Source organism: Sus scrofa, chromosome 16 (genome assembly GCF_054392235.1).
Source record: "Sus scrofa isolate SSC_HxYL_T2T_F1_AM1 chromosome 16, Sscrofa_HxYL_maternal_Yorkshire_Landrace_v2.0, whole genome shotgun sequence".
In the NCBI taxonomy this organism is placed as follows: domain Eukaryota; kingdom Metazoa; phylum Chordata; class Mammalia; order Artiodactyla; family Suidae; genus Sus; species Sus scrofa.
In genome coordinates this window covers 55,008,743-55,033,178 of record NC_139398.1, presented here as the reverse complement: position 1 = coordinate 55,033,178, position 24,436 = coordinate 55,008,743, and the positions used below count along the sequence as shown (strand labels likewise).

At 41.0% G+C, this 24,436-nt stretch overlaps 2 protein-coding genes across 7 annotated transcripts in view; one reads left to right on the top strand and one right to left on the bottom strand.

The window, feature by feature from the left end:
* RGS7BP (regulator of G protein signaling 7 binding protein) overlaps positions 1 to 9,882 on the bottom strand; it is a 103,753-nt gene extending 93,871 nt beyond the window's left edge. For 2 of the 3 annotated variants that reach the window (XR_002339496.2, XM_021076540.2), the window contains exons 1-2: positions 9,112 to 9,882; positions 8,044 to 8,210 (exon numbers count right to left, since the gene is read on the bottom strand). Coding sequence is in view for 2 of the 3 variants with exons in the window: in XM_021076540.2 (XP_020932199.1) it covers positions 8,044 to 8,210; positions 9,112 to 9,276 (332 nt within the window). In the remaining variant the exon portion in view is untranslated. 3 annotated transcript variants of the gene reach the window in all.
* Positions 1 to 24,436, top strand: part of SREK1IP1 (SREK1 interacting protein 1) — a 469,058-nt gene that overhangs the window by 249,942 nt on the left and 194,680 nt on the right. For 2 of the 4 annotated variants that reach the window (XR_014831456.1, XR_014831454.1), the window contains exon 5: positions 11,582 to 11,668. The exons of the other annotated variants lie outside the window; for them this stretch is intronic. The gene's annotated coding sequence lies outside the window, so the exon portion shown is untranslated. The remainder of the gene's footprint in view (positions 1 to 11,581; positions 11,669 to 24,436) is intronic. 4 annotated transcript variants of the gene reach the window in all.

The window sequence follows — 24,436 nt, the reverse complement described above, 5'->3', positions numbered from 1 at the left end:
ACACACACACACACACACAAATACATGGAGAAGAACATGTGAAGATGGATGTAGAGATGCTTCAACAAGCCAAGAAACGCCAAAGATTGTCAGAAAACTCCCAGAAGCTAGAGATAGGAACAGATTCTTCCCTCCAGCCCTCAGAAAGAAACAACCCTGCCTTACCTTGATCTTGGACTTCTAGCCTTCAGAATTGTGAAACAAGTACTTCCTGATGTTTAAGCTACTTAGTTTATGGACTTTGTTACTGTTGCCCTAGAAAACTAACACAAAATTGTACTCCCATCATTATCTCTGACAAGTAGCAGATTCTTTTCGTGCAGATATAACTCACCTTCACTATTTGCCCAGTGAGTTAAAAATGCTAAAACTCAAACGACCTGTAATGCGAAGAGAACTTAAAAGATACCATGGGTGACTGGACATGTCTGGGCTTCTTTTACTACACCTAAGGCCTCTTCCATCATGTAGATTAAAGAAAGCTGAGTGATTTTGATTTTTCTGGATTTCTCCAAAGAAAATATACAAATGGCCAACAAGCACATGAAAAATTGCTCAACATCACTGATTATTACAGAAATGCAAATCAAAACTACCATGAGGTACCACCTCACACCGGTCAGAATGGCCATTGCTAAAAAGTCCACAATTTACAAATGCTATTGAGGGTGTGGAGAAAAAGGAACCCTCCTTCACTGTTGGTGGGAATGTAAATTGGTACAACCACTATGGAAAACAGTATGGAGGTACCTGAGAAAACTATACATAGAACTACCACATGACCCAGAAATCCCACTCTTGGGCATATATCTGGCCAAAACTTTCCTTGAAAAAGACATGTGTACCCTTATGTCCATTGCAGCACTATTCACAATAGCCAAGACATGGAATCAACCCAAATGTCCATGGACAGATGATTGGATTAAGAAGATGTGGTGTGTGTGTATACACACACAGACACACACACACACACACACTGACACACACACACACACAGACACACACAGACACACACACACACACTGGAATACTACTCAGCCATAAAAAAGAACAAAATAATGCCATTCTCAGGAACATGGATGGAACTAGACACTCTCATACTAAGTGTAGTAAGTCAGAAAGAGAAAGAAAAATGTCATATGACATCACTTATATCTGGAATCTAACGGCACAAATGAATCTTTCCACAGAAAATAAATTCATGGACTTAGCGAACAGACTTGTGGTTGCCAAGGGGGAGGGGGAGGGAGTGGGATGGACTGGGATTCTGGGTTAAATAGATGCAAACTATTGCCTTTGGAATGGATAAGCAAAGAGACCCTGCTGTATAGCACTGGGAACTCTAGTCACTTACAATGGAGCATGATTATGTGAGAAAAAAGAATGTATACATGTATGTATGACTGGGTCACCTTGCTGTACAGTAGAAAATTGACAGAACACTCTAAACCAGCTATGATGGAAAAAAAATATTATTTAAAAAAAATAAAGCTGAGTGAGCTGCCTCCACGGTTACCCAGCACTTTTCTTGTTTGCTACCACCCCATGTAATTGCTGATATCTCAGCCCAGCTGCTGAAAGGAAGCATCACTGACTAAGTCACAGTCCTCCCTCTCCAGTCTCCTAGAATCCCAGCAAACAGCGCAAGGAATGGACAAGAAGGGGGAGTGAAAAAAAAATACAGCAAAAAAGTCAAGTAAGAATCAAACAAAACTAAAATAGACCAGAAAAAAAAAATACAAGGAGAGATACAAGGAGAAAGGAGAATAACACAGGCACAGCTGGCCAGGAAAATAACTGCTGAAAGGAAAGACCTAAAAGCTATGGGTATAGATCCCCAGGATAATCACTGTATTGTTCCAGGAAGCCATTAGGAAATTAAAATTCTGCTTGTGATCATAGTATGTTTACATCTTCACAAATTATTTCTGGAATTCAATCATCAAACTTCCTGCTTGGTGCTTATTTTTTTATGGCCAGTTCTATAAACAAAATCTCTGTGATTCCATATGAGTTAACATGGAACACTAGAAGTTCCCATTGTGGCTCAGTAGTAGTGAACCTGGCTAGTATCCATGAGAATGTGGGTTCTATAATTGGCCTTGCTCAGTGGGTTAAGGATCCGGTGTTGCTGTGAGCTATGGTGTAGGGCACACATGTGGCTTGGATCTGGCACTGCTGTGGCTGTGGCGTAGGATGGCAACTGTAGCTCTGATTCGATCCCTAGCTTGGGAACTTCCATATGCCACGGGTACGGTTCGAAAAAAAGAGTAAAAAATAAACCCTTAAAAAAAAAAAAAAAAAACTCTAGAATGATGATGCCAAAGGACTCAGAAATCATTTAATTCAATTATTAAGGTGTACAGAGAATTTAACAGTATTGTCCAATATCACACAGCCTATACCAGAGCTAGGCCAAAAGATTTTGTAAATATTATGATTTATGAAGAATTGAGGTGGATTTATGCCAAAAAAATATTTTTAAACTTAACTGCTTTTGAATCCTCCCATCTCCATAGTGTTTTTAAGATATTAAAGAAGAAGCCTTTAGATAGCCATCTGGGAAATTTCAACCTAGAAAATTCCCAGAACATAATATAAGAAACTAAGATAAGCAAAAATTTATTCTAGCTAAAATATTTATTTGAAAACTATTTCAAATATATTTTTACATAAATGTATCTTGACCACCTAAATTTTAAATATCTTATTAATAACTACAATAACACTAATCTGAAGTTAATAATAGCATTTGCTGTGTATTGCTAGGCAGGCTTCTAAGTGCTTGATGTATGTTACCTTACTCAGTCCTCAGAATACTGTATGCTTTGGTCTCATTATTTATTTACCCAATTTTTCTGATTAAGACATTGAGGCAGAAAGACAGTATCTTTGCTCAAGGTCACACTATTGATGAGGGGTAGGACCAAGATTTGAACTCGGACAGTCTAACTCCAGAACCTGTCTAGTGAGCCCTGATATCAGACCATTCACCACCTTAGGAAGCAATATGCATATCAGTGCACATTTATCCCTAATAAGTGGTAAGGGTGTGATTTTATCCAGGTCTAATATGATTTAGTCAATGCTCTTTCCTAACACAGCTATACGGCCTCTCACATTAGCATACCTTTTTTTCTTTTTTCAGCTTTTAGAACATTAAGTGGCTGTTCTTGAGTCTGAGATATACAGGGTTGAAGCTTAACTTCAAATACAACAGATTAAATTTTGAGGGTCATAACCAAAGGATGTGATTCCACAGTTGACACAGAAAGTTGTGACTCTTGTTGGTAATCTTTAAAATATCATTTAAAAACCTGCTGCAGGAGTGACGGTAGGAAAACGTCCCACAATTTGTCAACAGAAATGCCAAAAATTGATTCTTTATGCTTAGTTTGGTTGATAAAATATGTCTTTAACAAGCCATCATTACCAGCCCTGCTGTCACTCTAATTAGCAGCTGCTAACAGAAGGGAGCCGTGTGAAGTTCCAGTGCAACACAGGCACCATTGAAGCAACATAGGAAGAGGATGCTTAAGCACCAGCCCACCAGCCCTGGCATAAACTGCCAGGATTTGCTGGAGGACATTGGCTCCTTCGTCACTCCTAGCTTGTGTGCTGTACTCGTTTCTCTTCATTCCCAGGAGACTGTCTGGTTGAGGGAACAGGCACTAGACCAGGAAGCTTGAGGACTGAGTGTCAGTCTTAGAGCAGCCTTGGACTGGCAGAGGGCCCCCGACAGGGTGGGCATCACCCATCTGCCTCCCTAGATCCTCTCAACTACCCCAGAGTGAGGGCAACAACTAATTTACAGGTGAGGGAATTGAGATTCAGAGAGTGAGGTAATTCCATCAAGGTTACCAAAGATGGTATTCAGCCCAGGTGTGCCTGACTGTAAAATCGTCACGTATACTCGACCAACTTGCCTTTAAAGTCACTTTAAATCCTCCACATCTCAGATTCTTCAAATATTAAAACAAGAATATTTTGCTAAATCAGTATTCTCTGTGTCATGGAGCCCTAGGAATTCTTCAAAAGGAGCCTCAGAAGTCATTTTTGGAAGGAAGTCCAAGGAGGCAGGGCCCAGACAGCTGCCTACCCCTGATGTATGTGTCCATGTGTGTGTGTGTGTGTCTCTCTCTCTCAAACACACACACACACACACTCACACACTCACACACACACTGAGCAGTGCCCTCTCAGCTTTAACACCTATGGTCAGCATGATAAAGGTATGACTGTGGTAAATCAAATCAGTCAGAGGAGATTTTGAATTCACCTGGCTGGCTCTACCCAGAAATCATCCAGTGCCTTTGAAAGAAAAGGTGGGACCCTTCACAATTGGAAAAGCATTTGTGAAGCATCTGTGATGATGGCCTTCTTACCAAAGGCCTGGTAGTGAGAAAAAGAGTCTGTGTTTTCTTCTCTTTGTGGTCACTGTTCTTTGAGGGTTTCAGCTAGTCAGGGATGAAAGTGATGTGGCATTTGTGGTTTAATTCTAACTCTGTGTTTGTCTCATCCTCTCTATTTATTTTGCCTCATCTTCTTTTTACTCTGTATACCTCCAACCCTCCTGGCCCCAAAGCCAGGTGATGACAGGAAATGAGTGGTATGTACCCATAAGAAATGAGTGACTTCATTTACCCCTTCAAGTCCTGCCTTCCCTTCCCCCAGCCTGTATTCCTACACATCAGTGCCTTGGTGCTTAGTTGGCCACTTGCAGAGAAGCATCTTGATGAACACATGGAGAGCCAAGGTTTGCTTTTTCCTATCCCTGTAGCTCATATCCCTTTCACTAGAAGCTACATATGTGGAAAAGAATAAAGCCAAAAAAAGGCAAATATTAATCATGGTGACAGTGATCATACCTTACTTAAAACACTTATTAAGGGATCCTTTACATACCATAAAATTCACTCACTTAAAGTTTGCAATTCACTGATTTTTAGTAAAGATACAATTATACAACTGTCACCACAATTCAATTTTGTAACACCTTCATCAACCCCAAAAAGATACCTCAAGTTCATTTGCAGTCACTCCTTGTCCCCACCCCTAGCCATGGGCAGCCACTAATCTACTTCCTGTTTTTTATAGATTTGCTTTCTCTGAATATTTCATATATATGGAATCATATACTATGTGATCCTTGTGACTGGCTTCTTTTATTTTGCATACTCTTTTTTGGAGGTTCATTTCTGTTAGCATGTCTCAGTACTTCGTTCCTTTCCACCTATTTTTTCGATTTGATTTTAGGGCTGCACTCATGCCATATGGAAGTTCCCAGGCTAGGGGTTGAATTGGAGCTGTAGCTGCCGGCCTACACCACAGCCACAGCAACTCGGGATGCAAGGTACATCTGCAACTTACACCACAGCTCACAGCAGGGCCAGATCCTTAACTCACTGAGTAAGGCCAGGGTTCAAACCCATGTCCTCATGGATACTAGTCAGGTTCGTTACTTCTGAGCCATGATGGGAACTCCCCTTTCTGCCTTTTTGAATGGCAGCATTACATAGAGGAAAGATCATGGATTTCAGAAGTATGCAAACACGGGGCCAAATTAGAGTTGTACCACTTCCCAGTTGTGTGACTTTGGCAATTTCCCTAACCTCTCTAAGACCCAGGTGTAGACTGAGGTTAATAATCCCTCCCTCAGTGGATTATTCTAGCAATTAAATGGATTATGCCAGCAAACAAGGGTCACTAAAGAGATCTAGTCTTTCTGGCAACATTCCCCAGTAATCTTTGCTTTTCTCACCCCTGCATCAAATCGTAAAGTGAATCCTACAGCCTCCCTACCAGCCTTCACATAAAGCTTGAAATGGGAGCCCATGTAACTAGCAACACCATGAACAGAAATCCTCCAAGGGGAATCACATCATTCATTAATGGAGCCCAGATGGTGAGGAGCCAAAGGGATTTCCTTCAATCATATTGCTGTCATTTTTAGAAAGAAGGTTAAACTGAATTTCATTGTTATTTTAAGGAGGGAAATGTTTTGAATTCTACCTATTACATTCTATAGAGTTGGTCTTAACTTTGCAAGATTCTAAGAAGAACTTATTTTTCCACTAATTCTTATAAAATTGTCTCCAATAACATCACCCCTCGAAAAACATATACACAAGTAGTGAAGGGCTACGACTCCCTGAGGTAAATAAAAAACAAATTCATCTCAGAGCCTCAGAACTCAAATTTTATCCAATAGTTTCCTTCCTAAACCTTCAGAAGAATCTGGATTTCATGTGTAGAGAAAAATAGACTAAACTGAACTCCTTGTTCATTTCTCCGGTCCATCTTCTCTGATTAGAACATGTCATTGATCTTAAAGAAATCCTGGAATATAATCCCACCATGTAGTCTTAGACACAAAGTTTACAAAGATGTGATTCCCCAGCCCTGAGCATAAAATTCTCTGCTCTAAACCTGTTTCCTTCTGAATCATTATTTCTCTACAGTTTTTAATCCACCATGATTCCTCTTTATGTTTCTAATTGTTTTTCTCCCTTCTCTCAGATTTCTCACAGCTGCATTTCTTCCCCAAGTTTCTTTTTTTTTCTTTTTTTGTCTTTTTGCCATTTCTTGGGCAGCTCCCCCGGCATATGGAGTTTCCCAGGCTAGGGGTCTAATCCGAGCTGTAGTTGCCAGCCTACACCACAGCTCACGGCAACACCAGATCGTTAACCCACTGAGCAAGGGCAGGGATCGAACCCGCAACCTCATGGTTCCTAGTCGGATTCGTTAACCACTGCACCACGACGGGAACTCCCCCAAATTTCTTAAACACAATTCCCTTCTACCTCCTAGACTCACTCCCAGATTCACTTCCTATTAAGTCCAGTATAACAGTTAAAGCCAAAAACGGTAATATTTTTCAATAGATCTACTAAATAAAATAGGTTAGCAACATGTTTATCTCTCACTGCAAGGAGATTAGCACGCCGTATCATTTATCATAAGATGTTTGTTGTCCAATGTAAACTAATTATTGAGAGGCAAGATATGGCTTTCTTTCTAATATTTATGTACCAACAATTGTCACTGTACATTTAATGATATTAAAGATAACAAAGTGTGGTTCCTTCAAATAAGTAAATTAGATCTAATTCCTGTAAGTGATCAATCTGCAACATTATCAGGTGAGTCTAACTAGAACTTCTACTGTGATAAGACCATACTCAAAAAGACAATAGATAAAAGCTATGTCCAGACTGAAGCAAACACTTAATATATTTGCACAAAGATTCCTATGTTTCCTAGTTCTTCGTACTTATCTAGAAAACTATTAACGAAAATCCAAGACTAACTTTTCTCCCAATATTGAGAGATCAGGAAGGAGTGAATGGGCTCTCAGGAGAGAAGTTTTCACTCACTCTCTTATCACCTAAAATAGGTATGAGAATCTATAAATGTGATAAAAATAAATAAAAATAATTGGGGTGGGCACAAACAGGTTCAATTTAATTATACGTGTGAATTTCCCCAATCTTTAAAAAGCTTATGTTATAACTTCCGTTTCATACACTACAGTGAAGAGAGTAATTTATATCCAAGACTTTATTTTAGGGATTTTATTTTAAATGGTATCACAGGAATTTATGTCATGGTATAAATAGTTTAGTATATCTGGGATTTAGCAAAGATGTTTTCCCTGTTGTCTAGGCCTTCTAGGCAATAGATGTTTAGCAGCAGATGACAAAATAATCTTGAGGCATGAAGATTTAACTTCACTCTGATGCCCAAATATTCCACAAAAACATCTTAAGCCCCCAATTCCAGTATATGACAAGCATATTGAAAGTTAATTTTAAAAATCACTTAATGACCCAAATCTTCACCATATGTACAAAAATCGCACAACCATGGATTCTACTTTGCCCTATAGATTGTTGATAGCTCTCTAGAGAATCCTGATATCAGGTGACTGGTTAAAATACCACATTTGCAGAGATGACCTCTGTGGCCTTGGTCACCATAAATATCTGTCAGCATCCAAGCATCATGTATATGAATTGGCAAGCAATGCAAAGAGTCTCCTACCCTGAGATGGCAGCAAGTTTCTGGTGTGCCTGGCGGGCCATTTCACAGCCTTTGGTTCTCGTCTTGTGCATTTCTGCCCGAAGTGAGGGGCAGCTGACTGAGACGTCCCCAATAGAAATGACCAGTTCTCGGTACAGGGCCACTTGCGTGTTAAACTCTTGGACAAGCTGGAAAAGAAGCGAGTTTCTTTCATCACTTATCTTCAGAAACTTTCCTATTTTGTTGTACCTGAACAAAGGCTTTCACTGACCCCTGAGGCACCTTCCCACATCCCCTGCTGAGGAACCTACAGATTGTTAAAAATTGAGGCACAAACATGGTAAGTTCTCTCTGTCCAAGGCAAATGTTTATTTTTCATCTATAAGTCTGGTCATGGAAGCTCTATTTCCAGACCCACTTGCCTTCAGCCTTTCAGAATCAGTTTTTGAAGAGTGAGAGCATATTTGGAGAGCTACCATGACACTCCCAGCTCACTAGAGAGTGATGCTGGGAACTCTCACATAGAATACTGTCCATTAACTGCAGCTAGGATGTGGATTTGAAGTTGTCTGGAGATAAAGGCCAAAGGTGGGATGTGTTAGGCAAACCATTCTCCTCTAGCAGAGCCAATGAACTGCAACAGCTCTGGAGCCTGAAGGAAAGACCCGTCCACAGCCTCTGCCCTGGAACCTTCCTCCCCTCTGCAGCGCCCTGAGCGCTCTGTTTGGGTTTGTTTGGTACTGTCTCCCCACAAAGCAGCACCCTCAGCTACCCAAGCCCTCATTCCCTGATGAGCCAGCCAGTTTCCCCTGTATTTCTCATCTGCCATTCTCTAAGGGGGTAGAGGCATGACCTCCAACCGCTGACCCCAAGACCCTTGCCGCCGCACTTCTTTGCGGGGCCATTAGGACCCGGGTGTTACCCGGAATCTGGGGGAACTGCAGATTTAAAAATAGTGCATGTGCACGTGATCGGCATGGAGGAGCTGAGGGTGGCGGAGTGGCTGGCACTCAAGCAAACAATTAACATACACGGTTCCCCCACCTCGCCAAAAAACAAACAAAAAAAAAGAGGCGCATTTTCACCTACCATCTTGCAATCGTCCAGGGCTCGTTGGGTTTTGTGGGCGCTCTCAGAGCCGCTGCCCCTGCGCTCCCAATCCCCGCTCTGTAGCGGGGGCTTGCTGATCTGGAAGATCGAGGAGCGGGTGGACCGGCTGGGGCGCTTTTTGCGCCCATTCGGTGCAGAACTCATGCATACACATCCACCAAGCCGAAGCCGCTGGTGCAGTGCGCCCCGGCGCGGGCGGCCCGGTTGTTGCCCTGCGCGCCGCCGCCAAGCAGCCGGAGCTGGACCGTAGGCACAGCGCTCACAGGGTTGGGGCTGGTTGCGCGGGTGGGTAACCTTCAGCTTGAAGGAGAGCCGGGGAAGCGCTGGCTGTGCCGTGCAGCATCGCTTCTACTAGCAGCGAGGAAAGGGCTCGGTGAAGTTCTGCTCAGCAGCACTGCCGGCCCTGTCCCGGGAGTTGGGCGCTGGCGCGGGCTCCCACTGCCTTCCCCTCGGCATGGATCGCAAGGCTGGGCGAGAAGGAACGCGCCGCCCGGCGGTTCCGAGTTTCCATTCAGATGGGGGAGCAGCTTTCAAAGCCTGAGCTGCCAGGTGGGGGGCGGGGGGAGCGGGGGAGAGTGTCGCTCTAGCTTCAGTGTCTTCCTGCAGTGGCGCTCCGTTCGTCGATCCCCTCCCTCCCCCTTCGCCAGGCCTGGAAGGTCTGGCAGTCCCCGAAGTAGGCAATTGGTCTAATCCGCTCTCTTGATCCCTCGTCTCCACGGGGCTTGTCTGTTTGAGGATCCCAAATGAATCCGTGGCGGGACTGGCAGACGCAGGGAATCGGTCCCGCTGACGTTGTTCGCGGCCCCGCACATTGATAGGACGGGATTACTAATGTGATCCATCCATACAACCCCCTCCCCCCGCCACAGTTTATGCACTTAGCCAATCAAATCCCCGGGAACATCAATTGCAATATTACTTCATCTGCTCTATTATTAGAAGCGAAAAGTGTCATCAGAGTGGAGCACATTGCCACATGCTGGGACCTAAACATGAATTTCAGATCAACCAGTGTGGGTTTGAGGCCCTCACCATTGGAGACATTCTGGGGCTGCGATTAGCAAAGCCCAATGAGGAGGGGAGTGAGGTTTTTGCTTCAGAAGGAACATCTCTTGCTAACAGTTTGTACAAATATCTTTCTTTCCCTGAGTTTTGTTGTTACTGTTGTGTTATGCTTTTGTCTTTGTTCAGGGAAGGGAAAACAACAGATAACAGAAGGCAGGAGGCCTTAAGTCAAATTGGTCCTCCTTCCATCCCATCTTCATTAGAAAAGCCCAACGTCTTCCATTTCAGAGTCTGGAGACCAGCTCTGAGAGTTTGCCAATAGGGGTTTGAACAAGTAAGGACCAACAGGCCTCCTTGGACACTCAAAATGACTCTGTTCTCCTTCATGAAAGGTCTGTGACCCAGAGGCCCATGCAGGTGGCCTGGGAAGGTGGGAATCGTGACTGCATGAAAGGGGGTCCCAGAGTGAGTTCCTGGGCCGTTAAGTTCACCCTTACCACTGACATCCTAAGACTCTTCTGGGAGGAAGAGAGGTAGAGCGGGCATCAATGGCAATGCTCTGAGAATGCTTGCTCCCATGAATGGTTTGTTTGGAGGGGACCGATCAAGAAGCCTACCACAGGGGAACTAATTTTGTGTTGAGAAGCCTGATAAAGAACAAAAGGGGGGTTTCTGTCAATCTCTTAAGGGATTATGGCGAATACACAGGAAGGGAAAGCCAGAAATAGCCAAGAAGGCTAACACCATAAGGAGATGTTTCTAGAATTTGTTTTACAAAGACAGGTATATATAACAGGGTAGTATAATAAGGAAGATATTTGTCTTTGTCTTCAGATCCTGGCACAGATCTCCTAAAACTCTTGTAATTTCCTAAGTAATAAGGGTAATGGGAGCCTCTTATCATCAGAAAGACCAAGCCTTGATTAGATGTTTGAAACTTTCATCCCCCCATCTCCCCCCCAACTTCCCCAGAGGGGAGAGGGGCTGGAGATTGATTTGATCATGAATAGCCAATAGTTTAATCAATTATGCCTACATAATGAAAACTCCATTAAAAAATTCGTAAACAATGGGGTTCAGGGAGTTTCTGGGTTGGTGAAGATCTGGGGTTGCTGGGAGGGTGTGTGCTCAGAGAGGCGAAATGACAGCTCTGTGCCCCCGCCCCCAACCCTCCCACGATACCCCATGAATCCCTTCCTGAGCTGTATATAATAAACTGGTAAGTAAAGCACTTGCCTAAGTTCTGAGTCGTTCTATCAAATTATCATATCTGGGGGTGAGTGGAGGGTTGTGTGAAGCTTTGAATTAATAGTCGAGTTGAACAGAAGTGTAGATAACCTAGGGATTCGATACTTGTGACTGGTCTCTGTAGTGAGGGCAGATTTGTGGGAATGAACCCTTAAACCTGTGGAGTCTGATGCTAACTCCAGGTATTGAATTGTAGGACACCCAGGTGGTGTTGGAGAGTTGGAGAAACAGTGTTGAGAAAGAGATCATGTATTTGGACTGGGGAGGAAAGAAACCTAACAGGGTAAGTCAGAGTGAATAATCAGCTGTATTTGCATAGTACTTCACAAAAGATTGAAAGCCAGTTTTTCCTAAGAAGTCGGGGGTGGGAGGGTGGGGGGGTGGACTGAGACATCAGCCCTCACCCCAGACCTTCATGTGCTACTATTCTCCAGGTGTTAGATGGTCCAAACACCAGAGGAAGGGCTTTACTGTTGGCTGAGTCTCCATAAATATAGGAAGATAAAAGAGATTAACTCTTAGCCAACTCTCTGACTCTTCCTCTTTCCCTCTGTTTCAGTTTTCTACTTCATGTGTGTAGGGAGGAGAGGTTAAGAAACACATCAGGTATTTTGGTGAAAATTCCTGGGAGTTGGTAAGTAGTTGGGATGCTGAAGGAAAACTTTGAGAAAGGCTGGATAATACTCCTTTGTAAATTAAGTCCTGTGATATAGACCCTTTTTGTCACCACTAACTACCTCTCTCTCCACTACCAAACTTAAAGTCTGCTATAATGCAAGATTGGTGGTGCTCTGGAGAATAAAGGGAAAGGGACACCTGTGTGTGGATTTAGGACAGAGAGAACAGGACACTGGAGGTCAGTCTTCTGGAAATCTTGCACCACCACTCTGCTAGTTCATGCCCTTTTCCTGTAGGGAAATAACTGCCACCAGATTTGAGCATCTCCAAGCTCCTCAGTAGTGGGTTTCTACTCCAGCTACAACCATCTGGTTTCTACTCCCCCTTTCTTCTGCATAGAGAAAATTTCAACAAGTGAAAAAAATTTTTTAAAAGGCAACAAAATTGCACTGCCCTGTTGCTATGCCATATTTCTTGCAGGAGGTGTGGGGAGAGAATAAATGACTCAAACTCAATGGCACATCCGAAGGACTACAGATTTGGAAACCTGCTTGGGGGAAGAAAGCAGAACTTGTCATTTGTAGGTGCCCCTTGGCCTTCCCTGATACACAGCCCAAGCCATTTTCCTGAGAAGGAAGAAAAATAGCATCTATCCCTGTGCTGTCTCTCCCAGGGACAAATTCTGTAATCAGAATAGCAGCAGGCAGGCTTAGATCCCTCACCTTCCCCCACATTCAAAACTGCATGAATTTATATTCCTGGGGCTGTCTGACTGCCAAATAGAAGGGTAAAGTGCAGTCAGGAAATCCCAACAACAAGGGTACATTTTCTGGTTATCCAGACCCAATTTTGGCACAATCCTGATAATGGGTCCTCTGTAGGTACATAGTTTTGACCCCACTCACATCCCAGATTCATTCCATTCTAAGATATGCCTCGTGTTTAATGTTCTCTCTATGATAATTTTAGAGAATGTGTTTGGATTTTGAATTTTTTTTAAATGAGTAATAGAGTGAATATGAACAACTGGTAAGTTTCTTCAAATTGGTGCTTTCAGGAACCACAGTGGGTCCCAGGGATGCATATCACAAATCGGGCTGGGCAAAAATGAAAAAGAACCTTCTCTGTGTGAGTCTGTGATGAAGGCATAGAAAAATACATTAAGAGGCTGAAACCTGAGAAGTTGGATAGATCTGAAAGGAACTATCAAGTGATCTTCTACTAGTGTCAAAAGATTAAGTTAATGTGAAGAATTTAGCTAATAAACTATTCAATAAATAGTTTATTCCCATAAAACCAGCAGCAAGTCCAATGTATTAGAATATTTATTTATTAATTTCACAAATACTTTGACTTTTTTTTTTGCAGTTCTATATTTTGTTGTTCCTACAGCTTATAAAATTGGGACACTCTTCTTTAAGAAAAAGAATCCAAAAATTAAATATAGAACTAGATATATGGTTTTGGAAGGAGTCTATGCAATGAAGTTCCTTGAAGTTAGGTTTCATTACCTTCATGATAAAGTGCTACATTTGGTGTTTATTATATGCACAGTGGGCATCTGGTGTTTTGCCTCCTCTGATTTTATTCTCTTTATTTCTGATGACAGCACCTTAAATTTCCTTTGAGAAACCAGTCTTCTCTCACTTTTTGTAATATGACTCATGGGCAGGCATATGACTTAGACCTGACCAATAAAAGTACTACATTCTAGTGGTCACACTGGTTGAATTAATAACAGATATGAAATCTAAGCTGAAGTAATGAATTTTAAAACTGTTATGTTGAAACCTGAAATTGCCATCACTCAACCATTTTTGACTTACATAAATGACAATTTTATATATTTCAACATAATATTGAGTTTTTTCCCATCGGGTTCCTAGGGTGATAAGATAAGATGAAAGCCTGGAGTTTCTGGTGGCTTTCTTTGTCACTCATGGTCAACAGACTGAGAGCCAACCCAGAGAAAAATCAGAATGCACAAATGGAGAAAGATTTTTTTTGGGGGGGGAGATAATTGAAATATTACATTAATTTCAGGTGTACTGTGTACTGATTCCATATTTGTATATCCTAGGAAATGATCATTAGAATAAGTCTACAGGGTTTACTTCCTGATAAACCCATTGTAAGCTGAAAAATATTATGTGAAAATTCATGTAATACACCTAACCTACTGAACATCATTGCTTAGCCTAGCCTACCTTAAACATGCTCAGAACAGTTACATTAGACTATAGTTGGGCAAAGTCTTCTAACACAAAGCCTGTTTTATACTAAGGTGTTGACTATCTCATGCTATTTATCAAATACTGTACTGAAAGTAAAAAACAGAATGGTTGTGTGGTTCAGGATGGTTGTAAGTATATTGGCTGTTTACTTTTGTGGTGGCCTAGCTGTCTTCGAGCTCCTGATGCTCAGCGTCACAAGCCACTATCACCTTGCCACGTGGCTAGACTGGGAAAAGGTAAAATGTAGAAGTATGGTTTCTACTGAGTCCTTATCACTTTTGCACCATCTTAAAGTCGAAAAATTACATGTCAAACTATCGTAAGTGGGGGACAATCTGTGGTTAACATCCATCGATGTGCATCATTACAGATTTTTTTTTCTTGAGATTAGAAATTTAAAGATTTATTTTCTTAACGACTTTCAAATATTCAATAAGGTATTATTAACTATAGTCAGCATGCTGTACATTATATCCACTTGACTTAGTTATTTATAACTGGAAGTTTGTAGTTTTGACTTGTTTCACCCATTTCTCCCACCTTGCCACATCCTACTTCTGGCAACAACCCATCTATTCTCTATATCTATGAGCTTCATCTTTTACTCCTCTCTTCCTTCCTCCCTCCCTTTTATTTTCATTCTTTTGCATATTGCTGTCCAGTTTTCTTAACAACATTTAATGAAGAGAGAATTTACAGGTCCCTCTGTGTATTCTTGGCTGCTACACTATAAATTAATTGACTATGTATGTGTTTGTTCTATTTATGTTCTCTATTCTGTTCCATTGATGTATGTATCTGTTTTTATGCCAATACCACACTGCTTTGATTATTGTAGCTTTGTAATGTGGTTTGAAATCAGGGAGCATGATGCCTCCAGCTTAGTTTCTTTCTTAAAATTGCTTTGGCTCTTCAAGGTCTTTTAAGGTTTCATATAAATTTTTGGATTATTTGTTCTATTTCAGTGAAAAATGCCATAGAAATATTGACAGGGATTGAATTGCATTGTATGGTGTGGACATTTTAACAATATTAGTTCTTCCAGTACATGAGCATAAAACATCCTTCCATCTGTTTATATCATCAATTTCCTTCATCAAGATTTTATAGTTTTCAGGTTATAGGTCTTTTACTTCCCTTGGTTAAATTTATTTCTAGTATTTTATTTTATTTCTTGATGCAATTGTGGAAATATTGATTTTTTTTTCCTTTTCTAGGGCTGCTCCCATAGCATATGGAGGTTCCCAGGCTAGGGGTCTAATCAGAGCTACAGCTGCTGGCCTATACCACAGCCACAGCAATGCAGGATCCGAGCTGCATCTGTGACCTACACCACAGCTCAGGGCAACGCCGGATCTTTAACCTACTGAGCAAGGCCAGGAAATGAACCTGCAACCTCATGGTTCCTAGTCAGATTCGTTAACCTCTGAGCCACAATGGGAACTCCAGGAAATATTGATTCTTAATGACATTCAAGCATGTAGATCCAGTTTTGCTTTAAGTCAAAGTATATACAGTTTCAGTTAGCTAAACTGTATTCCTTTTAAATTAAGCCAGTTTAATTTGAGTTACTACTATTTGCAACCGAGTCCTGATTAATAAAATATATAAAGAATAATTGTGCACAAGTATAAAATAAATCAATTCATCATCTAGTACTGATACTCAGTATTCACTATGAAAAAGCACTGAATCAAAGACTAGAAAGAAGAGAGTACAATAAAATTAAAGGTATGACTCTTGGAGTTCCTTGTGGTGCAGTAGGTTAAGGATTCAGCTTTGTCACTGCAGAGGCTTAAGTTGCTGCTGTGGCTTGAGTTTGAACCCTGGCCTGGGAACTTCCACATGCTGTGGGCATGGCTAAAAAAAAATATGATTCCTTCTAAGGTACTTCCACTACAATTGAACACACACACGAAACCATGATGATTTTCTGATGTATATGAATAATTCTAAGATTTAGAGATGGGATCAATTTCTGTAGGCTGAAGTTATTGGAAAATGTTACATGACAGAGATGCAACCTGAGGTAGTTATAGGTAGAATTGGATGGATGAAGGAGTGGGGAGAGCTCTTCCAGAGCTGGCTGATGGCAGAGGCAAAGGTGCAAGATTGGAGTCCATGAAGAACCTGACCTGAATTGAAGAGAAGTTAGAGAGGCTAGTGGTATGGGTAAGGTCACAGAAGCAAGATAAATGACTTGGTTCCTTCGGCTTAGGAAAAGAAGGATGACAGGGAGTGAGAAGCAGAGAAAACTTAACAGTTTTCTTTGGATGACAATAATATACATGATTTGAGACCACACTGGGGAGCAGAAACATCAAAGGACTAACCTAATGTCTACTACTGACTTCCTATACTTTTGAAGGAGTGAACTTGGGAACTGAACTCTGGTGTTGTGAGGAAGAAATATTGTAAATTCTAGAAAGAGTGGGAGGCAATGTTAGTTAAGCATGGAATGGTTCACATTACTTAGAACTTTTAGAGCAAAACAAGGGAGTTTGACCCTGATGTTGGTTGCGAAAGACCTTGGGCAAAAGAGGACCACTGCCATTTCTTTATTATGTGAATTACTAAGAGGCAAGTGATGCTTTAAGAAAATTAATTTGGCAATGATAGGTAGGATGCATTGGAATAAAGAGATAGTGAAGCTATTTATTAGACTATTATCATAATCCAAGTGCATGAAGAACCTGAGTGTGCCAGAAAGCATCAAGATGAAATTTAAGACTGCTTTAAGGTAAAAGTATTACTTCATAAGAAGAATGACTAGAAAATAATGTGAACTGCCCAGAATAAAAAGTAACAATTATTTCAGTATCCCATGGAAATAATAAAAACCCACTGGCAATTGTCCCTGAAATTTGCATCTAACTTTGACACTATGAAGATGTTCCTACCTTGTATGTACACGGGACATGTACCCATTGGTTAAACTCCAGACTGTTCACAGATTCTACTGGGACCTTTTGACCATTGACTAGACCTCTTTCTAGCCAACCATGGCTCTGCTCATCTAATCTGCATCTTATCAAACCCAGACACTAGTCAGCCACTGCTTTGCTTGCTGTCTTTCCTTTTGTTGGCCCCAACCAACCCTGCCTGCAATGGCCACTTATTCCAACACAACTTGGTTCTTTTAAGGACACTTCTGGGCCGGCCAAGTATGCTGAAACATGCACTGGAGGAACATTGTGGTGGACATGCTGTGTCTGCAGAACCAGTTCCTTAATTGTCTTTTGACCCAGCTCATTTCTGGCCATTCCATTTCCTATTGCTTCGTTCTCTGTTTCTTCTTTTTTCTCTCATTCTCTCTTTCCCTCTCTCCTTGTCTCTCTAATAATCACACAACTAATACAAACCTAACTTTTCCTTATTCTAAAAAACTGCATTATAGATAAGCACAAAATCCTCTTTGTTCACCATCCCAGCCTCAGTGTCTTTTGCACCCCCAGAAATAGTCCTTCTTATCATTTTACCAAACAGATCTTCTGTTACACAATTATATACTTACATGTCCCTGAAAAAAAATGAAGTGTTTTAGAATGCTTTGTATGGGTATATGTTTTTTATAAAAACTGTATATGTCATTCTGCAACATGCCTTTCTTTATCTATTCAACATTATGTCTTTGTAGAGGCTTCTGTATTACTTCACATCTATTTCAATCTTGTACTTCTGCATAGTACTCTGAATAATAGATACATCACAGTTTACTAAAGCATTCCCTAATTGGGACATTTATATCATTTCTAATGTTTAAATATCAACAATGCTATGGTTAAATTTTTAATCATGCCTTCTTCTTCACATGCATATATAATTGTATATGAAGAAGTGAAATTGCTGGGACATAGAGTATATGCATTTATACTCTCATTTATACACTTATATTTATAAGGGACACTCTGAAATTTCCTTCCAGAGTAGCTATATCAAATTATATGCATGTTGGCTCTTCATGAAAATCCTGTTCTACCACATACTGGCCAGTTTGATATCATTAAACCTTTAAATTTGTGCAAATTTGACTCTATCTTTATTCTGTACTCTTTCCTCTCAGCCTTCCAGTTTCTCTTCCCACGATTTCACTGATTTAGTCCCTCTTAGCAAAAAAATCTGATACTCTATAGACTGCTCATAATCCCTTCCACACACTGGCATACTACTCTCCCACCCATCATGGTCCCCAGACTCCTCTCACATAAGTAGCCCTGAGGAGTTCAGCCTATCTCTGAGAGTGGCCATCCAAATTGCTTACCATTAGGAAAAATAGGTAGGACTGGGATGAGAGAAAAGAATAAAAGATGAATTCATATTTTCTAGTCTGAGAAATTATTGGAGTTTCCCTAATAGACTCAGGCAATTGAAGATATTAAGGCTGGAGATAAAAAAAAATTTAGAAATTAGAAGCAAAACATGGTCAGGGAAGCCTTGAGAATGGATGTGTTTCCAGGAAGGAGTCAGTGTAGAAAGAGAAAAAGTTAGAGGGGAGATTACGTCCAAGACACATTAGCAGATAAGAGGTGGGATACAGGAAAGAGTCAGCAGAGGCATGGAGAAGGGATTGCCAGAAAAAGGAAAAAAACACTAATGTGGTATCCTAGAGCCAAGGGCAAAGTCACTTTCAAGGAGTGAGGTATCTGTTGTCCCAGAAGTATCAAGTTGGAAAGGGACTTAAAAAAAATACCTTTTGGCAAGAAGAAGTCATTGTGGAAATTTGTTTAAAGCTAATGAATGGAAGGAGCAAAACCCAAATTCTAAGTGAGCAATGAGGATAAGAAGTGAAAGAAGCAGGCAAGGACCATAAGGACAGAGACAGAACCATTGCTATGGAATGACAAGTTCTGCTAAGGGTGCATTTACTTTTTAAAGGACATGTTTGAAAAAAAAAGGGGAGGACCCAGTGGATAAGCAAAGACAGAAGTTGCTTTAATAAAAAGACATAGTTATAGAAAAAGGCATCAAAAGGAGAGAAGAAAGAATGTGGTCCATCATGTAAATGAACGGAAATCTACTGACTTTTTTTTTTTGCTAATGAGAAGAGTTTGGATAATCTTTCTAAGAGTCCCTAAAAGGAGCTCCTGTGTTACTGATCTCACTTTAATACTGAAAATAAAATCCATGTTTAAAAGTATCTAGGTCCTTTGAATATGTTAGTAAAACAATCTATTGGATAAATAAAGGGCTACACATTACATCATTGGCTGGCTTTGAGGACTCAGGCATTTGAACACTTGAGTTTCCAATCTTATTACTGAAATTCTGATGCATCAGAGGGGGGTAAGTGATATTCAGAGTCTCCTGCTGAGGAGGCCAGCTCAGAACCTGCCTTGTATTTTTTCTTCAAGGTGGCTCTGGAAGAAGATTTGACAATTCCTCCCAATTACCTGTACTAGCAACCATCAAACTTTGCAGTCAGGACATTCTTCTTTATATATATTCTAAATTTCTCCCTGGTGCAGTTTAATTCCATTTCCTTAGTGAATATAGGAAATACATAGCATTTGGTGCCAGACTTGGAGTAAGATGGATGAGTGAAAATAAAAACTGACTTTTCAAAATGATGGTGTAGCTGTGTTTTAAACTCTGACAGAAATGGGGACAGAATTAGGTTGTGAGAGTGTCTCTTAAAGCATAGAAGATCTAGAGTTTTTTCCTCCCTGAGGGAACTGGGGAATAAGAGGGTGTTTCCAGGGGAACCTGATATGGAGGTTTCAACATCACACTAGGATGGATTCCAGCCCCTTCTGTCTGGCTCCTTCCGCCCTCTCTCCATTTCTGTGGAAGTTGGAAGGACATAGTTGATGTCTCTGTTCTGAGTGTCTGGCAGAAGGAGAGTGTGTCTGACTTCCAGTTTGGCAACAAATGCAGCTGCAGTACTTCTGGCTTTTTTAAAACTGCCAGTATAGAGTCCATCACCAGCTCTACTGAGTTGCTGCATGACCATGGGTAAAATAGGGCCTCTATCCTCTTTGCAGTAACCTGTACATCCTTAAAGAGTCAAGCCAAGTCACTTGTCAGCTCTTTTCCTTCTAGGCAAAAATAATTTAGTTCTTGCCTCCTTCCCTCAAAGATGTACACTGACACTTTAAAAATTTCAAAAGAATTTTAACTAACTTCTATAATAAGGTCTCTAATAATAACCTGATTAAAGTCAAAGCTACTTTCTTATACCTTCGTATTATATGTAGCTAATACATTGAGTCTCTAACGACTACTTTAAAATTAAATGACTGCTTTAATAATCTATGTTGACTTTGTGATCCAAATGACAGATAGGAATCATTCTCACCCTATGTGACAATATTAGAAAGAGAAAATATGTAATAATAGACTTCTAGACAGGGCCTAAAAAGAGACATAAAAGTTGTTACCCAGAAATTTCAAAAGGAAAGGTCTTTGTTTTATTACTTGACTATATTTTCATGCATTAAAAGGAGCTAATGACACCCTCTTTTTGTAAATCACATCTTTCTTGTTAAGCTATAGTTATAATTGCAATGAAAATTACTAAAAAGTTCTTAGATAAATAGACTGGGAAGGACTCCACATATGGAGGAAATGTCTGAATCTGTCACAGTTAATTATGTAGTGAGGAGTAAGAAACTAATGTTGAATGATTGATCAATGATCCTTCATTACAAGACTAAGACAACAGAGCATTTCAGTTTTATATAATAAACTCAGAGCATCATCAACGAAGCCTTATAAAATGGCAGGTGTTTTTTTAGGGTACCAGGCTATGCAGTAGGGATTCTAATAAATCAGATGACACAGTTTCCACTCTCAGAGCCATCCAAACAGATACCAGTCTAAGATATCAAGTGCGAAATGTCAAAACTCATGGCTGACTGTGCAGGAGTCTGGGAAGGTGGTACTGTGGGCTGACAGAGAAGGGGCAGAAGAGAGTCTGGACACGACTGGAGACAGGAGAACTGATCCTTGGTGGGGAACTAACTCTTTTACATCTTGTCCAAAGGGATAGGACAAAGTTGGCAATGAATTGTATTAGCACAAGTATTCATGGAGGTCTAACTAAGTGGAGATTTTGAGGGGGTTCACAAACATGACTGATGTTCCTATTACCTGCTAGCTGCTGGGGATGAAAAGACAAATAAGGCAAATTCCTGTTAAAAAGAAACTTACAATTATGGCAATAGAGGTGATAAGTAATATACAGGGTGGCAGAACCATCTATGTAAAAGAAGTCTGTTCGTGAATCTCCCAGCAGGCAGGGAACATGAAAGCAGGCTGATAAGAGCTCAAAAAACGGGAGGTCAGAGAGAAGCAAGCTGAAGTACAGAGCTGGAATCCATTTTCCAGAAGGACCTGAGGAGCTGAAGAAAAATTTGAAGCAGAAGTTTAGTGATATGGATGATCCCAAAACTCTTGGAAACAGAGAAAGTCTGTAATACATTGACCGCATTTGTATACAACCTCATCCACCCTGGGTATCTTGGTCTTTGCTGAGATGGATTTGAGATCTGGAGATTTCTGATGCATGGCTTGCCTTAGAGAGGAATGTCTTGGGAGCTTAGAGTAGAGCTGAGCTGGATTGTGGCACACACAGTGACTTATTTGACTACAGCTGGGGAAGGGGGGAGCTCATATTTTATTACTAAAAGAATCTTGGGAAATATTGCCCATGAGGGAGGGAGCCAGCATATTGCAGAAGTTGTAAAGGAAGATTTCAGGGAGAAATGAAATTTAAGGTGGGTCTTAAAGAAAATGGGCGGGGCTTAGATGAGAATACATTACAAAGCACTCAAGGCAGGGGACTCAGTAGGATCAAAAGCACAAGAGGGGGTGGTTTCCAAATGCACATAGTATGTATGAGGAATGATAAGCACATCAGTTTGACTGGATCAGAAGGTTCGTATAAGCAAATAATAATCAAGTAGATTGGAAAAGTGGGTTGGAGCCAGATTATAATAGAAGTTGAAATGCCAGGCTAATTATTTTGGACTGTATCCTATAAACAATAGGGAAAATTAATTTTTTTTCTTTTAGAGTGAAGTCTAGTGAAGGTTAATCTGGTATCAATGTAGGGAATGGATAAAATAGAGGTTAGAAGGAGAAAGACTATTGCTATTAAGATACTGAAGCCTGGCATTCAGAAGTAGTGGTGGGTAGGAAAGGAGTTGTGAAATATGTTACAAAAGAAGACCTAATAGGGAGTTCCCGTCATGGCGCAGTGGTTAACGAATCCGACTAGGAACCATGAGGTTGCGGGTTCAGTCCCTGGCCTTGCTCAGTGGGTTAACGATCCGGCGTTGCCGTGAGCTGTGGTGTAGGTTGCAGACGTGGCTCGGATCTTGCGTTGCTGTGGCTCTGGTGTAGGCCGGTGGCTACAGCTCCGATTCGACCCCTAGCCTGGGAACCTCCATATGCTGCGGGAGTGGCCCAAAGAAATAGCAAAAAGACAAAAAAAAAAAAAAAAAGACCTAATAGGAGGTATTAAGAGTGTCTCCAGAGTTCTATATTTGAGAGACTGAATAATGATTGGGCCATGGCCTGAAATATCAGAATCCAGAGGAGAAGCTGCTTTGGTGGGGGAAATAATTAGCTTCAATTTAGATGTGTTAAATTGGGGTGATAAAACTTCTTAGGAAAGAAGTCCTAAAGGGGCTAGGTCTGAAATTCAGTAAAGAAATTAGGGTTCAAGATGTATGTTTGAAAATCCTCCTGGAGGAAACGAAAGTCTAAGCTATATTAAGAATAAATAATTGTTCAGGAGACTATGTGGAACAGTAATTCTTCATTTAGGCCATGCATCATAATACTCCCTGGTGCAGTGGAGCTGTTGTTTCCTTCTGCCCCTTTTGGGGTGACAGAAGACCTCTTTCCATTTTAGGAGTTGCCTCTCTTTCTCTGCCTATGATTCTGGTGGTTGGTGTGGTGAAGCTACAATTATGGGGTCTCACTCTTCCATTATAAGGGAGGGCCCGCCACCCAGTATGGATGATCAGCGCATCCGTCTCCTAGATGTAGTGACTTTGGTCCAAAGTTAGGGACATGACTCAGTGCAGTGTCCTTTTAGCATTTAGCCTGTAGACTAAAGTAAAGATGGCGTAAGTCTTTTCTTGGTAATCACTGAGTGGATGATGGGAACCAGAAGCTTCCTAAATTCCTCTTTCCCATCACATAAAGAAAGCCTGCCTGACAGTGAAGCCACCTCAGAGGGAAGCAGAGACAGGGTCTTAGTAACATCATTTGACTCCCTAGAACCAGATGTTCTTGATGTAGTCCTACCGCACGTCTGCTAACCTGGCCATTTCATTTGTAGATCCACGCTGAGGGAGTGGGAAAGGAGCCCTGACAAAAGCTGCCTAACATTAATCGGTTAAGTCACCTTGTTCATTTGGCCATTTTGATCTTTGTAATGATGGAATAGTTCTGTATCTTGATTGTAGTCATAGTTACACAAAACTACTCACGTGATAAAATGACAGGTCTGTACACACTCATTGTACCAATGTCAGTTCTTGGTTTGATATTGTGCTGTGGTTATTTAAGATGTGAATGAACTAGGGGAGACTGAGTGACAGTAATCTTTTCAACTTCCTGCCAATCCATAATTATTCCAACATAAAAATCTTAAAAAATGCTGTTTATAAGAGACACATTTAAATATAAGGTGCCAGAATTCCCATTGTGGCTCAGTGGGTTAAGAACCTGACATAGTGTCTGTGAGGATGCAAGTTCGATCCCTGGCCTGGCTCAGTGGGTTAAGGATCTGGCATTGCCACAAGCTGAGACATAGGTTGCAGATGTGGCTGGGGTCTGGCATGACTATGGCTGTGGTATAGGACGGCTGCTATAGCTCCAATTCGACACTTAGTCTGGGATCTTCCATATGCTGCAGGTGTGGCCATAAAAAGAAAAAAATAATAATACATATAAAGACAGAGAAGTGTGAAAAGTGTGAAAAGTTAGAGATGTGAAATATATTCCATGCAAATAATAATAAAGTTAATAGATTTGTTGGGAGTTCTCATTGTAGCGCAATGGAAACAAATCCGACTAGTATCCATAAGGATGCAGGTTCGATCCCTGGCCTTGCTCAGTGGGTTAAGGATCCAGTGTTATCCTGAATTGTGGTGTAGGTCACAGACATGGCTCGGATCCCATGTTGCTGTGGCTGTGTCATAAGCCAGCAGCTGTAGCTCTGATTTTACCCCTGGCCTGGGAAGTTC